At 48.6% G+C, this 17,512-nt stretch overlaps 1 protein-coding gene across 1 annotated transcript in view; it reads right to left on the bottom strand.

The window, feature by feature from the left end:
* The window catches only part of LOC138297166 (zinc finger protein 850-like), a 150,579-nt gene that overhangs the window by 24,559 nt on the left and 108,508 nt on the right, over window positions 1-17,512 (bottom strand). The window contains exon 4 of the mRNA XM_069236658.1: window positions 1,727-1,961. Within this exon, the coding sequence (XP_069092759.1) occupies window positions 1,727-1,961 (235 nt within the window). The remainder of the gene's footprint in view (window positions 1-1,726; window positions 1,962-17,512) is intronic.

Here is a 17,512-nt window from a genome sequence, read left to right as displayed (position 1 = left end):
GAAATACCTGGATAGCTGATGATTCAGGTGAGAGGTGAATAAGTCAATCGAGCATGGGCCCCATCACTGATTGATCCAATGAAACTCTCAGGTGCAGTTTCCAATCTCTACCATCCTGGAGGAGTCTGGAATTCCAGTCCACCACTGAATTGTCTGCCTCCGGCAGATACTCCGCAATCACCGAAATCCTGTGCTGAAGATAAAAACACCAAGAATCCTTGGCAATCTCCGCCTGAAGACTTGATTTCATACCACCCAGTTTGTTGACATATCTGACTGCTAAGATGTTCATCCGCAGCAGAATGTAACAATCTGATCAAAGAGGGGAAAGGCTCCTCATCGCAAAGGAGCCCGCCAGCAGTTCCAGACAATTTTTGTGGAGATGGAGTTCTTCCTCCGACCAACGACTCCCTGTGGTCAGGGACCTGCACCGGGCTCCCCAGCCCCATCTGTTGCAATCCGACTCCAGGATGACATCAGGAGAGCTGCCAAAAATTGCCTTACCATTTCAGGCATCCATGTGTTTGAGCCACCAAGTAATTTCTATCTTGGCCTCCTCGGACAAGGGGGCCTACTCCGAATAAGATAACCCCTTCCAGAGATGAAAGATCTTGAGCCTCAGAAGCGCCCTGTAGTAGAGAGGGATAGACAACGCCAGAAGTCCCACTATCCTCAGAGAAACAAATTGCTTGTCCAGCAGGAGACGTAACTCCTGCTTATATGCTGCACACATTCTGTGCAGGTAGGATCAACTGAGACCTCTCTGAGTCTATCTGGAAGCCCAAAAACGCCATCTGCTGAGACGGGAGAATGCATGATTTGGTCTGGTTGATCAGAAACCCCAGGTTCTGCAGAAGTTGAATTCTATGTCAGGACCGGAGGCTCAAATTATGCTTCTCTTTCTATGCTTTATTTTCTACAGCAGCCAATAAAAAAAGTTTATTCCCAAAAACTACATTTCCCAGAAACATATTGATCACATGACCAACCATACAGTATCTCTATCCACATGAAAATTCTTGATGCGAAAGCTAGAACATTTTATATTGTCCAAGATAAATGCATGATCAGAATGGTTGGATCTTGCGCCAGAAGACTCAATTCGTTGAGGTAGACAATTAACCTCACCCCACTAGTTCAAAGAAACTCCACTACTGACCTCATCAGTTTGATGAAGCACCATATGATTGATGACAGTCCAAAAGGGAGAACCTGAAATTCGAAACATTGGTTGAACCAAAGGAATTGGAGGAAACGCCGATGAGGAGGAAAGATCGTAATAGTTAGGTGCGCGTCTTTCAGATCCAAATGGACCATCCAATCTCCCTCCTGAAGAATATCTCTTAAGAGATGGATACCTCCATCTTTAAGTGCCTGTAAAATTACCCAGGCATCGAATTCTGTTAGATTTAACACAAGGCGAGAGCCTCTTCCTTTCTTGTCCACCCAAAAAATTGGACTGATAAATCCCCATTGATGAGGGAAAGAACGGCATATTGCCCTTTTGGATAGTAGAGATTGAATTTCAAGGGACATAACCTTTTGATTTCTTTAGGAAAAATAGAGTTGAGGGAGAGGAGAGACCTGAAAGAGGAATTGATAGAATTTGAGTTTGTAGCCCTGCACTGTCTCTAGGACCCAAGGGTCTTTGTTCAAGTCCTGCCAATTGGAAAGAAACAAATGAACTCTGCCCCCGAGCAACCTCTGAATAAGGAATAATTCTCACCTGAAGATGAGGAATCTTGAGAGGTGCCTTGCTGACATCTGCTGTAATTTTTACGGAAGCGTTGATGTCTACTTTGGCAGCGGGTGGGATACAAGGTAATGTCGTCAGACTGTCCTCTGCGTACCCCCGTCCATGACCTGCTGAATCACGCTGGGGGCCCTGGTAGTAGAAACGGCCTGACAATCTGCCCTGCATTCGTCCACCCTGTCGAAAAAGAGTGTTGCTAAACACCTTTCTGAGGGACAATTGAGCCTTATCCAGGGAATTGAAAGTGGCCATAAATTTGGAGAGGTCCTTGATAAAAGGAACTCCGAAAAGAAGTTCCTGCGCAACAGGGCATACCTCCAAGGAAGCGAGTTCTTATAACTGAGGATCTATTCTCATCGAAATTGAACGACGCCATTCTGTAGAGATTGCCACATTGGCATTACCCAATTGGCAAGTAGCTCTTTGAGCTCATCCAACTAAGATGTCTGGGTCAATAGGAGAATTTGTCACCTTTGCCAGAAATGCTAACTCCAAGATCTTTGCCAACGGGCCTAAAAGATCCAGCAATTTATCCTGACAGGATCTCCAGGCTTGATCAAGTCCCTTCTTTGGGTCCTTCATAAAAGTGACCATTGTAGGGTCAACCTCAGGGGTATCAGTGACGTTCCACCTAGGTCGGGTCTTGGACACTCTGCACGGAGTGTGGCTCTTACTTCCTTTTAGAACCCAAAACTGATGTGCTCCTGTTTATACTCTGCCACCTCAGGAGGAGGCGTCCAACTGGAGGAACGAGGGTGTACAATTTATTCGGGGTTAAAATTGAGGAACATGGGCGACTTAGTTGACTGTTCTTGGGACCTGTCTGCCCACTTATGTTTACTCGGGCCTGGATGGTTCTCCTGATCTGAGTCTGATTTGGAGTCAGGTGAAGTATCAGAGTCCGATTTGTCAGAGGGACTCCCTGCCTCCTGCCATTCCTGAGCTTGAGAGGTACTGTATTCATGGTCACCCTGGACTGATGCTGACAAGCTTTCAAATACCTCAGATTGGCACCATTTCTTAGCTTTAGATTTACCTTAGAAGGGTTAGACTGCTCAGCGTGAGTCCCATCCGATGATGCAAGAGGGGGTAACCAGCCTTTGTGGCAAGCTAAACTCTCAAAATGGTGGGTAAAGGGACCCATTGCTTTTGCCAAGGCTTTGTTGACTGATAACTGGACACTATTGTCCAGAGTCCCCACTAGACTCTCTTCTAATGAAGGAGTGTTGTAACCAAAATAATCCTCCTCCTCATAGGCATATGACTGAGCCATTATTCATAAATTGAAGGTCCCAGATGGGCTGTGTTTCAAAAGGGTAGCCAAGGACTACAATCAGGGGGAGTTCGCAACCCCAGCAGGCATAGAATGATAATATATAGAGCATGGAGGGAGCCGTCTGCAGCACTCTAGTCAGAGGCTATGCAAGTTTGTACAACCCTGTGCAATTTATAGCGACAGAGTGTAAGGGAGCAATAGAAACACCTGTTTGGCACACCAGGACCACTTTTTCCTTTTTAAATTGGTGCAATACACAAGTCTTTATGTTGGGGGCCTTTTAAGAGGAGCGAACCTCTTCCTCTGTCGGAACGTGCCTGATTCCAATCACCGCCACGTTCAAATGACGCATGCAATAATTGGGCGCGAGCGCCTGCTCTTTGTACCAAATGGGACTAAAAATAGTACTGCGGTCGCAAAGCGCCACAGTCCCCTTCCGCTCCCACTTCACAAGATAGGCAAGCGCTCTGGAGCGCTGCAATCGACAAATGAACACAGTACCCATTTAGTATAAAACAGCACTAGCACGACAGAAACGCCAATCGCTAAGCGCATCCGCAATCTAATAATCTTAGGAGATAAGAAAATACCACTTGACTAGCTGCAGGAACAGCAAAGAAAGAGGAAGTGTTATGATAGTTGTCACCTTATATAGAGGTTGTCTCTATGGCTGGTCATGTGATGTTAAGGGGTTTATGGGATATGTTTTGTTTTGTAAACTTTCTCTTATTGTCTGCTGGATAAAATAGAGCATAGAAAGAGAAGCACAATCGCAGCCTCCGTTCCTGACATGGAATTTAATCCTTGGTGTCATTCTTTCGGGTGGTGGGCTGGAGACGTGGCAGTGAGATCACACACCCACACAGAATAGATAGGCCCATTTTCTAGATAAATGAAGAATAGTAATATCTTATGAATTACTACATTTATCAACCTGACCTCTCATATTTAATGAACACTTTCATTCAAAGTAAAAGTTTTGAATCTCAAAACAAAATGGCCATTTGTACCAGGGAGTTAGTAACTTTGAAACCATAATGTAATAGAGCCAGCCATACCTTTCTCATCCTCCCACTGTACAGACCTGATGATAGTACTCTTCAGTAGCTTGTCATCCTAGGATTTTTCTTCAGATTCTTCAACTCCAAACTCCACAAGGTTCCATATCTGGGCTTTGGGTTCTTCTTGTATTTTTGTTTTTTTCTATACATCTACATTCCCATCAGCAGAATGTCCCATCTGACTGCAAAGTTAACTATCTTCAAGGGTTTCTAAAATTTCAGAGTTAGAATACTCTCTTGCTCCCATTTCTTCAGAATTTCTGACTGGTTTAACAGTACAGTTCAACCAAGATTTTGTTCTTCTGGGATGACTAGTGCCATTAGCTTGCAAAGAGATTTTGGGAAGAGACATACGTCCATTCTCTGCCATACATATTAGTTTCTCCTCCACACCACCATCAAAGTAGTGAAATAACATTACCACAATTTGGCCATTGACAACTGACTCACCAGGCATTTCAGCAGGTCTGTATTGCTTTGGCAATCTAGGAGCATCTGGTGATTTTTATCCAGTTGTCATTACCCAGGTCAAGGCCTCAATTAACTAAAAGAAAGGTGAGAGATCAGGTCTGACAGTGTTGTCATAGCTTGCAGTCTAATTTTGTACCATTTTGTAAATATATCACAATTTCATTTGAATTACATAAACATGAAACAAGAGTACCAGCTTGATGGACATTTTCAGTGTCTGGTAGGGTTGGCACCTGGCCATTGTTCTGCCAGCTTGACAAAGTATTTTAGAGTATATGAAATACACCAAAGGTACTTATAAGTCCCTAGTAAAGGGCACTACATGTGCCCAGGGCCTGTAGATTAAATGCTGCTAGTAGGCCTGCAGCACTGCTTGTGCCACCCACTTAAATAGCCTGTGTGTGTAGTTTTAAACTGCCATGTCGACCTGGCACGTTAAACCACTTGCCTAACCATTCCTTTTTAATACATATAACTCACCCCTAAAGTAGGATCTGGACAGCCCAAGAGGAGGGTGCAGTTTATTTAAAAAGTAGGACATGTACTTTGAAGTTCTACATGTCCTGGTAGTGAAAAACTCTTACATTCATTTTTCACTACTGTAAGGCATATCTCTCCCCTAGGATACCGTTGGTGTCACCTTATTCCATTTTATAAGTGTAATTTCTAATTGGGAAGCAATAAGACCTTCACATCTGGTGTCTCTGGAATCACAATTTAAAATCACAACTTACACTGAAGTGGGATTTTAAATTGCAAGTCTTAAAATGCCACTTTTAGAAAGTTGGCATTTTCTTACTTAAGCCACGTGGTACCTGCTGCCTGTTTCTGATCACTGGGTTGGGTGGGAGCTGGGCTGTGCGTATTCCCTCTAGACCGTCAAACACAAATTGAGCTTAGGTGTGACTTGATGGGCCATCCTGGGAGGTGGTAGGGAGGAGGTGGGCACAGCCTCATGCTTCCACATGAATAGGCTATGTCCTACCCACACACAAAGCGCTTTATACCTCCTTTAGTGAGTCTGGAGCCCAGGAAGGGAGGACATCTGTGCACTTCAAATACCCTTCTTTAAAGTCTACCCCACTTCAGTGGCACAGCAGAGTATAAGTACTGGATCTCTACACCACCAACTCAGTGCACCTCTGAACCTGTAACCATTCTTCCAGGAAGAAGAACTGCTGTCCTAAAGGACTGCCACTCTGCTGGACTGCTGCTCTGGAAGAATTGCTTCCTTGCTGCATTGCACTTCTGCCTGTTGCTCTCTCTGCTTCGATAAAGACTGGACACCCCAACACTTGAATCCAGAGTGACTCCAAGGGCTAGCCTTGTGATCTGAAGTCTCAGAGACCTAACAATCTTCCAGCCACCCTACTCATGCACCTGGACTAGTGAAATGGGCCTAGGGTGCTTGCTTCAGCGGAATCAACACATCCTTCACTGTAAGAGCAGAATCAACACATCTCTGCTATTGCGGGAACAGGACCGGTGAATCTGACTCAGAACCAGTGAATCACCAGAACTGTTGCATCTTGGAACCAGCACATCATCTTCAGAACCGGCGCATAGCCATCATTGCATTTAGAAAATTGATGCATCACATTTACTGCAGGACGAACACCATTGCATCGCTCAGCTGTACCCAGCATCTTCGTTGTCGCAACCAGGACCAAGGTACTTTTGTTCAGAGAGCTTCAGGGGGTCCCTTTATCCGGCCCACGCTCCATATCGGTCGGCCTGAACTTTTTACTTTGTCCCGGACTGGAGCGACCAGATATCCCAAATAGGCACTTATTGCTTCTAAGCACTATTTTACAGGTTATTATTTAAAAAATCATATTTCACTTTCTACTTATTGGATTTGTGTCATTATTGTCTTGTTCTGTTTATTAAATTAAGAGCTATTTTCCTAAATTGGTGTGGAATCTTTTTGTGTGATGTTTTCAGTGTTTTACTGTTTGAAGTGTTGCACAAACACTTTGCACATTGCCTCTTAAGTTAAGCCTGACTGCTCTGTGCCAAACTACCAGAGGGTGAGCACTGATTAGCTTAGGGTGTGTTTGTGACTTACCCTGACTAGCATTGTGGTTACTGTTTGACCAGGGCTTCCACACCAGGAACCCCATTTCTAACAAGTATCCATGCTAACCGTGGACAAGCAGTGTTGTAAACTGTTGCAGGTATCATCCAATCTGATGTGAACCAAGAGGAAGTTATCCTTTTGAGAATGGTAGACCTCACACCCACCAGTCTGATGGTGTGCTTCACCGTGGGGTTCCTCTTCACACTAGCCAGTGTGGACTAGAGCCCTGCGAAGCAGGGGATCTCTTAGATGTTTCCTGGGGACACTCGTAGGTATTTTTAACAGCTTTAAATCTCTGGATAAACATGTGACAGGAAGACCTACCCTTCACAGCCGTTTACAACCAGCCATTCATCCTAGGATTCTAACTACAAAAACATCCTAGAGCTCCTCTGCTTTGCAGGCTTGAAGCCCATGCCGGCTGACATGAGGAAAGGCATGCCATCAGATTGGTGGGGGAGGGCTACTGTCCTTAAGAGGATAATTTTCGCCGTTTGACATCAGGTTGGATGATAACCCAACGGTTCTCAATCTTCCAGTCCATGGAGTACATTTGGTGTATTTCAATTACAGTATTGAATGTACCCTAGTATATATACACTTTTGTCCCATTTGATAGTGGCAAGTAATTTACTGTTCAGGCTAGTAAAATCTAGTAAAATAAAATAAAATAGGAAACTGCCCTTAAACTAATATTTTTCCCCTTCCCAGTACATAGTTAAATCATCAAATTCAATGAAGAACACTTTAAACAGTGTACTAGAGCTGTCTAAATTATATCTAATTGATTATTAAAATGAAAAGAGACACAAAAGCTATGTTAGAAATTCCTATTTAAGTATCACATCCTCACCATGACTAAGGCCCTCATTACAACCCTGGCGGTCGGTGATAAAGCGGCGGTAACACCGCCAACAGGCCGGCGGTGAAATAAATTGAATCATGACCATGGCAGAAACCGCCAACACAGACAGCCACTTTAACACACCGACCGCCACAGCGGTAGCAACAAACACCGCAGCGGTAACCGCCAACAGCCAGGCGGAAGACAATGTACCGCCCACTGCATTACAACAGTCCTATCCGCCACCTTTTACGGAGCGGTACCAATGCCATCAAAAGCACAGCGGAAACAGTACTCTGAAGGGAAATGACTCACCTCTTGACACTCAAGGAAGAACCACAACGCCATTGAGCCCGAGCTGCACTTTTTTCCAATGCTTGTGTACCTTCTCATACACCAGGAACACGAATGCCGGCAAAGACTACAACAGTGAGTACTGCACCTAGCACACGAGGGAGGGAGGTAGGAAAAAGAGAGTGAGACACACACAACACCCCCACCCTCAACACCATACACACAAGCAGATGCAACAACATTACACATACACCCCGTAACCCTCAGGAATAACGCAAGGGCAAAAGGAATGGAATAAAATGGGTGTAATAGTACAGTTTTAGATATATACGTCCTTAAAGAATAAATGGTATGTACAATATATACAATATATACAAAAGGAGGGACAATGCCCACTCCAAAATGTCCGTGGCCCACGGGGCCATAACACCGAGGCCACGGCCACACTTGACTCCTGCCTCAATACGGTGAGAACACTGCAGGGGCATGAGTTCGAAAAAACACAGGCACCCCAGGGGGGTGGGGAATGGGTGGCATCTCAGCCGGAAATGGTACAACACCACTGGCCTGGAGGGGGCTCCATGCCCACTGCTTGGTCCCGGGGAGTGCAAAGCCACAGTCTCTCTAGTGGGTGGGTTGCCCACTGCTTGGTCCTGGGGAGTGCAAAGCCACAGTCTCTCTAGTGGGTGGGCTGCCCACTGCTTGGTCCTGGGGAGTGCAAAGCCACAGTTTCTCTAGTGGGTGGGCTGCCCACTGCTTGGTCCTGGGGAGTGCAAGGCCACAGTCTCTCTAGTGGGTGGTTTGCCCACTGCCTGGTCCTGGGGAGTGCAAAGCCACAGTCTCTCTAGTGGATGGCTTCTCCACTGGTTCTGGAGGGGACTTTGTGTCCAGTGTGCTTCATCCTGCCAAGGATGGGGTGAGTGGATGCCTTATTCTACTGGTTCTGGAGGGAGCCTTGTGCCCAGTGTGCTTCATCCTGCCAAGGAGGGGTGAGTGAATGCCTTCTTCCACTGGTTCTGGAGGGGGCTGTGTGTCCACTGTGCTTCATCCTGGATGGGGCAAGGTCACAGTCTCTCACCTGAGTGTCACACCGACAGGTGTTGCAGGGGCCAGGATGCACTGCAGCCCATGTAGTCACAACTACACACTGCTCGCCGTCGGATGCCTGCTCAGTGGATGTCAGTTGCACTGCAGGTGGCGGTGCTGTCAGTGGTGGTGGAAGCCTCCAGGCCTTCACCTGCAGCCTCGGACGGCTGAAGTGTCATGGCTGGTGTAGTGTGCCCCTTCCTGCCCTTGGCAGATGGTGGTGACTCCTTGCTTCTGCCAGCTGGTGTCTTTTTCTTGCCCTTGCTGGCTGGTGTCCCCTTCTTGCCCTTGCTAGGTGGCGGACCCTTCTTGGCCTTGGCAGGTGGTGCTGGCACACTGGCTGGGCTGACGGGTGCCTCCTTGGAGCCTCTCACACCTGCAGTTGCTGCAGAAACCACAGTGGCTGTGGACTGGGTGGCTGAGGTGCTGGGCTGGGTTCTGGCCACCCTGGCCCGAGGTGATGGATGGGTGTGGTGGGGAGGGGTAGGGAATAGGTCAATGTTGTCGAAGAAAAGGTTCTTAGGGACACTGGGCGACGGAAAGAGGGTAAAGGTTTGGGTGTGGAGGAAGAGGGAGTGGTTGTAGGAGGTGTCAGTCTGCTGTGTTTGGGTGCAGGTGCATGGGCTGGATGCTGTTGTGAGGTGGATGGCTGTTGGGTGTCTGAGTGCTTATGTTTATGTACTTTGGGAGGAGGGGTGACAGACACAGTGGGAGAGGACACAGGGGATGTGTGCATGGATGTGGGGGTGGTGACTGCCAGTGAGGGGCGTGTAGTGATAGGCGTGCTGGTGATGGAGGAAGTGGATGAGGATGTAGTGCATGCAGGTGTGAGTGGAGACGCTACTGGGAAGGAGGTGGACGAGGAGGAGGAGGGGGATACAGTGGAGGCAGTGGATGTTGGTGTGTCTGCATGTGGATGGTGCTTGTGTGAGTGCCTGTGAGATGAAGTGTGGTGCTCGTGTTTGCCTGAGCCACTTCTGTGTGTTGATTTGGGTGATTGCTGGTCTGAAGGTGTGCTTGGGATAGGCTGGGGTTGAGGGGATTGGGACTGGGTAGAGGAAGTTGGAGGGGGAGGCTGGAGACAGGGACAATGGCTGCCATCAGTGAGTTGGCTAGAGCCTGGAATGCTCTCTGTTGGGCTGCACACCAGAGTGAATGCCCTCCAGGTATGCATTTGTTTGTTGCAAATGCCCTGCAAGACCCTAGATGGCATTCAGTATGGTTGACTGCCCAACAGAGAGGGATCTCAGGAGGTCAATATCCTCCTCACTGAGGGAAGCAGAGCTGATTGGGGCAGGGCCTGAGGTGCCTGGGGCAAAGGTGATGCCCACCCTCCTGGGTGAGCGGGCACGAGAAACAGGCTGAGGGGCTGCTGGGAGGGCGGAGCTGGTATGGGGGGTGGCAGCTGTACCTGTAGTTGGGGTGGGCACAGAGGTGTCCGCCACCGCCAGGGAACTTCCATCGGAGGAGTTGTCGCTTTCAGTACTGTCCCCTCCTGTCTCCGTCGTGGTGCTCCCCTCGCCCTCCATCCCACTGGTGCCCTCACCATTGGTGGATTCAGCCTCCATGCCCATGTGGGATGCAGCTCCCTCCGTCGGTGCCTCTGCTCCTCCGCCAGATGATGCTAATGCACACAAGAAGACGGTGACAAAACAAAAAGGGGGGGGGAGAGATAGAGGATACACTTGGTCAATGCCAGCAACAACACTACTGTTGGCGTACACAACTCACAGGGAATAGCCCTGTGCACTAGGCCATGCACTACCAGTTACAATGCTAGTCACCAGGCTATGGGCTACAATGCCTAACGTCATTAGCTGCACACCTGAAACCCACAGGACCCTGCCCAGTAGTAGATGCCCACTAACACTATTGGGGTTGGAGTGCATCTCAGCTTGCCCATCATTGAACCTACCCTGCCATGTTCGCCCTGGCCTAGGTGCACCCACAGCCCACATCCCTCACCCAGGGAACACCTTAACGCGTGCAGAGTCATGATTCTGAATCTGTACTCATCTCCTTGTGGCTGCTGTGATGCCTTCAAGCACCCATCCAATTTCAGATAGGCCCCCGCTAGGAGGGGGAACATCAGGGGGGTCAGGGTACGATGGGCACCCCTTCCTCGTTGGGAAGCCAACCCCAGCTGGGCCTTCGCCATCTTCCTTGCCCAGCGCCGCAGGTCCTCCCACCGTTTGCAGCAGTGGGTGCTCTGCCTGTCAAAGACCCCCAGGCGATGGCACACCAAATACCCTTTTTCTGGTGGGCGCTGACCTGCAGAAAAAATACAGTAGAAAAGGCATTTGTCATACCGTCCTGAGTGTTATACTCACGGCCCACCATATCCTCCCCATCCCCTTACGCACATACATTGACCACCATACATGCAGCACTCTGCACAGGACCCCTCAGACGCCCAACTACACAAGGCTTACACACACAGCAATCCATATATTCATGCCCCATGCATCATGCTCACAGTGTACTCACCTGTTTGTCTGGAGGACCACAGAGTAAAGGGTACTGGGGTAGGACGCCATCCACCAGTCTCTCCAACTCCTCCGAAGTGAAGGCAGGGGCCCTTTCCCCAGACACTCAAGCCATTGTCGCTTCCAGATATAGGTCACAGTAGCACTTGCAGTGTAGGTCCTCTTCTGTTGAAGGTCAGGTAGCAAGTGAGTGAACAGATAGAAAATAGCAGTCATGTCTGCGGCAGTGCCTACCGTCACCGCCGACGTACATCACCATTGGCTCCTGGGACCCAAAGGCCCCAGTGATAACCAATGCGGTATTGCACGGCGGTCGTCAAACGCCGACCGCAACGGCGCACAACTTCAGTGGGATTACCTCATTTCCACTTGTCCCTCCTCACAGGTCAGGCAGCCGCCATTTCAGGGGGGCACAGTCCATGGCACCTAACTGAGTCACAGCAGACATTGGCACATCAACTGACTTACGACTTCACATTCTGTTTCTGTAAAGCAAAAATTGAAAATTAATCTGAGAAAATGTTTGAATATGACCTTCTGCTCACCGTTTTTCACCCTAGAGTTCAACCACTAAGGATGAATAGGAGATGGAGACATCCCCCGTGTACAGACCCCTGGTGGACCTGGCAACAATGGAGGACAGGCACATTATCCTAACCTACAGACTTGATAGGGCCACAATCCAAGAACAGTGTGCCCAATTGGAGCCAGACCTGATTTCAGCTATCCGCCACCCCACAGGTTCCCTCCTCTAGTGCAGGTCCTGTCAGTGCTCCATTTCCTGGCAAGTGGTTCCTTCCAAGCGACAGTGCCCATGGCATCAGGGATGTCGCAGCCTATGTTCTCAAACGTGCTGACCAGAGTGTTGTCTGCCCTGATGAAACACATGCGCAGCTACATCGTTTTTCCCAGGTGGAGGATTTGGCCACAGTGAAGGCTGACTTCTATGCACTGGGACATATCCCCAACATCATTGGTGCCATTGATGTACACATATTGCATTTGTCCCCTCCCACTGGAGAAATGAACAGGTGTTCAGAAATAGAAAAAGCTTTCACTCTCTGAATGTGCAGATGGTGTGTTTGGCAGACCAGCATGTCAATGCTAGATATCCTGGGTCTGTGCATGATGCCTATATCCTGAGGAATAGCAGCATCCCATGTGTGATGGCTCAACTCCAGATGCACAGGGTGTGGCTAATCGGTGAGCTCATGGTCCCCACCCAGTGTATGTTGGTATATGGGTGTGGGGTTGGCCCTAAGGGTGAATGTGTGGCTAACAGGTATTCCTCGATATTTGCAGGTGACTCTGGTTACCCCAACCTCTCATGGCTACTGACCCCAGTGAGGAATGCCAGGACAAGGGCAGAGGAACGTTACAATGAGGCACAGGGGCGAACAAGGAGGATCATTGAGCGCACATTTGGCCTCCTGAAGGCAAGATTCCGGTGCCTCCATCTGACAGGGGGATCCTTGTACTACTCACCCAAGAAGGTGTGCCAGATCATCATTGCATGTTGCATGTTGCACAACCTGGCCTTGAGACACCAGTTGCCTTTTCTGCAGGAGGATGAGCCTGGGGATGGTTTTGTGGCAGCGGTGGAGCCTGTGGACAGTGATGAAGAGGAGGCAAAGGAAGAGGATGTGGACACAGAACTACACTAATTCAACAGTACTTCCAGTGACACACAAGTAAGACACTGTAACTTCACCTTCCATTGCAGTTTTGTGTTGGACATTGAACATGGCAGCCTGATTTTCCGATTTCTATGGCACCTTACTGTACCCGTTGGCAGCTCTATTTTCAGATCTCTGTGCCCCACTCTGGCTCCTGGTGTGTTTACTGATGCCCACTACAGGTCATACCTATGTAAATATTATGGTACATTAGAATTGCACTGTTTACAGTCTGTTGAAATAATACATATTTCAAATAATTGACTGGCTCCATACTTGTAATAGTTCCAAGGGTGTTTATTTCAGTGCTGAAAAGTAAATGGGGATGTGCAATGGGCTGGATTGATGATGGAGGAAAGTCAAGGATAGAGTCCAGTCTATTTGTATCACAGGTGCATTGTCCAAGGGGCCATAGGAAGTGGATCAATGGCAGTTCAAGGTGGACAGGGTGACTGAGTGGGACACAAGGGTGACAATCAGGAGACTAATTTCCTGGCGGGGGTCTTGGCAATGTTCTCTGGCTTCTGCCTGGATCACAGGGACCGTTTGTGGGGTGGTTCTCCATCTGCAGGGGCAATGATCCTTCATTGGTGTTGATCATGTCTGCCAGCACCCCTGCAATGGTGACCAGGGTGGTGTGGATGTCCCTCAGGTCCTCCCTGATCCCCACGTATTGTCCCTCCTGCAGCCGCTGGGTCTCCTGCAACTTGGCCAGTATCTGGCCCATGGTCTCCTGGGAATGGTGGTATGCTCTCAGGATGTTGGTGAGTGCCTCGTGGAGAGTCGGTTCCCTGGGCCTGTCCTCCCCCTGTCGCACAGCAGTCCTCCCAGCTTCCCTGTTGTCCTGTGCCTCTGTCCCCTGAACCGTGTACCCACTGCCATTTACACCAGGTCCCTGATCGTCCTGTGTTTGTGGGGTTGCCTGGGGTCCCTGTAGTGGTGGACACACTGCTGATTGAGGTGTCCTTGGGACAGAGGTATAGGCTCGCTGGGTGGGTGCTGTGGTGGTGTTTCCTGAGGGTGGAGACTCTGTGGTGGGTTGGGAATGTGCCTGGATAACCGACTGTCCAGAAGTCACTGATGGGCCAGGTTGGTCATTGTGATCCCTGCGTGCAGAGGTGCTGTCAGCACTCTGGCCCCTTCCTGGGGGGGCACTGGATGTGGCTGGCACCTCCTCTCCGGTGACGGTGAGTGGGGCTCCTGTGGGGATGTAAATGCAGTGTTATTGTTTCTGCGTGTGCCATATTGTGCATGGGTATGTTTCCCTCTATGGTTGTTATTAGCAAGGCAGCTTTGGCTCGTGTGAATTGTGATTCCGTTGGCTAAGTGATTGTCACTAGTGTGCATGCTGTGGTGATGGGTTTCCATGCAGGTCTGTGATGGGGGTCCATGCATTGGTGTTGCATGCAGGGCTTGGTATTGGGATGGGTGGGTTGTGATGGTGGGGTATATGTGAGGTGGTTGGGTGATGGTGGTGAGGGTAGGACTAGGTGTTTGTGATGGCATGCAGGTAGGGTGGGGGATAAAGTAGTAAAGATTTGACTTACCAGAGTCCAGACCTCCTGTTACTCCTGCCAGGCCCTCAGGATGCATGATAGCCAAGACTTGCTTCTCCCATGTTGTTAGTTGTGGGGGAGGAGGTGGGGGTCCAACGCCAGTCCTCTGTACAGCTATCCGGTGTCTTGCAACCACGGAACGCACCTTCCCCCGTAGGTCGTTCCACCTCTTCCTGATGTCATCCCTTGTTTTGGGGTGCTGTCCCATGGCATTGACCCTGTCCATGACTCTCCGCCATAGCTCCATCTTCCTTGCAATGGACGTCTACTGCACCTGTGATCCAAATAGCTGTGGCTCTATCCGGATGATTTCTTCCACCATGACCCTTAGCTCCTCCTCAGAGAACCTGGGGTGTCTTTGTGATGCCATGGGTGTAGTGTGAGTGGTGTGTGTGAGGGTGTGTGGGGTGAGGTGTGTGGATGGTGTATGGGTGACGGTGATTTGTGGCTCAGATTCAGTGGGTGCTCCTGGCTTCTCTCTCTTGCCAAAATCTTTGGGTCGTAAAGGGTTGTGGGTAGTGTATGTGTGTGTTTTATAGTGTTGTGGGTGTGTGGGTGTGGTGTGTGTATGTGTCAGGTGCTTGTAATTTGAATTGTCCAATGTGGTGTAGTTTTGTTAGTGTGTGTGTATTTTGAGCACAGCGGTATGTACCGCCAATGGTTTACCGCAGTTGAATGACCGCCGCAGTGATTCGTGGGTCATGATGCCGTGGGTGTATTTCTGTTGGTGTAACGGTGTGGGTTTTGGTACCGTCATTTTATCACTGACCTTTGGTCTGACGGACTTGTAAGGGTGTCTGTATAGTGACGGATTTCTGTGTGTGGGTCATAATACCCGTAGAGGTATACCCCCGCGGTCGCGGTATGTTGGCAGCAGTCAGCATGGCGGTACGCGGCACTTCCCGCCAATGTCATAATGAGGGCCTAAATCTTAAAACTTAAGCAAATGGTTGGTATTTTTCTTTGGGAAAGGTGAAAACTCTACTGGTAGAGAGAACAAATGCTCATTAACTTTGTTACTGTTTGATCTGATTATATCCTCCTGAGCTGTAGATACTCTCGACTGGAACTAAGTGGATGGACCAACAGTAGTCAAAGACACAGGGACGTAATCCATCCCCTCATCAAAACAGTCACTAATTGGCATAGGAGGTGATGGCCTCCCAGACAAATTTAAGGGTTCCAATGTGGCTTGCATGATAGTTCACAATTACTTTAATTGGTTTGGGTTTTGCTTTTTGGACACATGGTCCGCTGAAGAGAGTATTACCGATAATGGTTAATTCTGGCAGTGGTACCACTGACCTTAGTGCTTCTTAGTCAATGAAAACTAAGATTCATCCCCATCAGGCGGTTGAGAAGGAATCTTCCTGAAATATATAATTGTCAGGGATACCTCTAAGCTGGTCATAGGTGCGGCGACATAAACAATTTCATCTTGGCCTTCAGTTTTATTTTTTATTTTGGGGGCAACCAGTTGACTTTCCAGTCTCACTGCCTGAAATGAAAGACAGTGACACATTTGGATGTGGGACCAAGAACTCAGATACACTGGGATCTTAGGGGCAGGTGGTAGTCTGCCTCCCACCACCAGCTGATTCACTGTGGCTTGTGCCATCTTTGGTTTTGGTGGCCTATGTGACTGCACAAGGTACATCATTGGACCATCCACAGTTTCCCTCAGTGGAGCCTTCACTAGCTCCTGTGGGTGTGATGAGAGGAGTGAGACTTCTGTGCTTTCTGGGGCTGCCATTTTTAATAAAAGTTCTATAATGCCTGATGAAAATATGGGGCCGCTTGACACCCCTTTTGTCTCAGAAGAACCCCTTTAATTTTCAGTCTCATCTTCCCTCATCTGGGAGCCAAGGAAAGGGGTTGGTATGAGGCTATACTTGGTTTAAAGTTGAAGAGTGTAAGCTTGAGCTTAGTGGGGGGGGGGCTGCAGGTCCTGGAGGGTGAGCCCCAGGCCTTCCTGATGTGAGAGGCCTCCCTTGCACCTTCCATTGTGTCAGCAAGATAGCCACATTGAAGCAGATTGACTGCTAATTAGGCCAATTACTTTGAGGGATGGCTAAACTCATACATAATTATTACAAGGGACTAAAAGAAAACCTGATCCCCGCTTCACTGCCCCCATAGGATGCTTTCAAATGTGGCTTCGGAAGCCAGATGCAGCTGTTTGTTGTAGTAGATCCATTGTGACCAAGGACCTAAGGAGGCATTCTGTTTGTGTGGGTGGGCTTTGTCGACTGGATCTAAGTTCCCCTCCTATGGAATAATAAGATTGATCAGAGGCAATGGGGTCCACACAGACAGGCTTTCCAGCCTTCTGATCCTCAATTGGAGGGTTATGAGGAGAGATTTGGACCCCCACCTCATCCACTTAGGTCTGACTACAAGCAATTAGCACCAATTGCTTAGTCGTGGAGGCAAAGATAATCAAGGTTGCCCTAAATGTGGGATGGTTGAGGCAATCTCTGAGAAACATCATGGAAGTGACAAGAGGACAAGGGTAGAGATCCAGAGTTGAAAGAGACTAATGAAGAGCTGAGTAGCCTGGCTGGAGAATGCCACCAGGAGCCTATAAGATCAAGTAGTCAACTCTGCACGATGAACCAGAAGAGACTGTCTTCGTATAATGGTGATTCAGAGATACTGACTGAAGTGGAGCAGTAAGAAGAATTGCTAGTATGTGCAGTCAAATGGCAAAACTTAGATAGATGTGTTCCATGGCCCATTACGAGATTAGCCACACAGCTCTTCAAATCTAATCAATTTTGCAAATCTTTGTATTCTCTACCAAACAACTACCATAAGCCTAGCCTCAAACATTGGATGAAATTATGCTTGGGGTGCTACTTTTATCAACAGAAGTATGGGAACACTGGCTAGAAGGAATTTTGTGGCACCCCGCAGAGTCCTGAACTTT

The sequence above is a fragment of the Pleurodeles waltl genome, chromosome 5 (genome assembly GCF_031143425.1).
Source record: "Pleurodeles waltl isolate 20211129_DDA chromosome 5, aPleWal1.hap1.20221129, whole genome shotgun sequence".
In the NCBI taxonomy this organism is placed as follows: domain Eukaryota; kingdom Metazoa; phylum Chordata; class Amphibia; order Caudata; family Salamandridae; genus Pleurodeles; species Pleurodeles waltl.
Note: the sequence above shows the minus strand (reverse complement) of the source record. Positions and strands in the feature narration are given on the sequence as shown.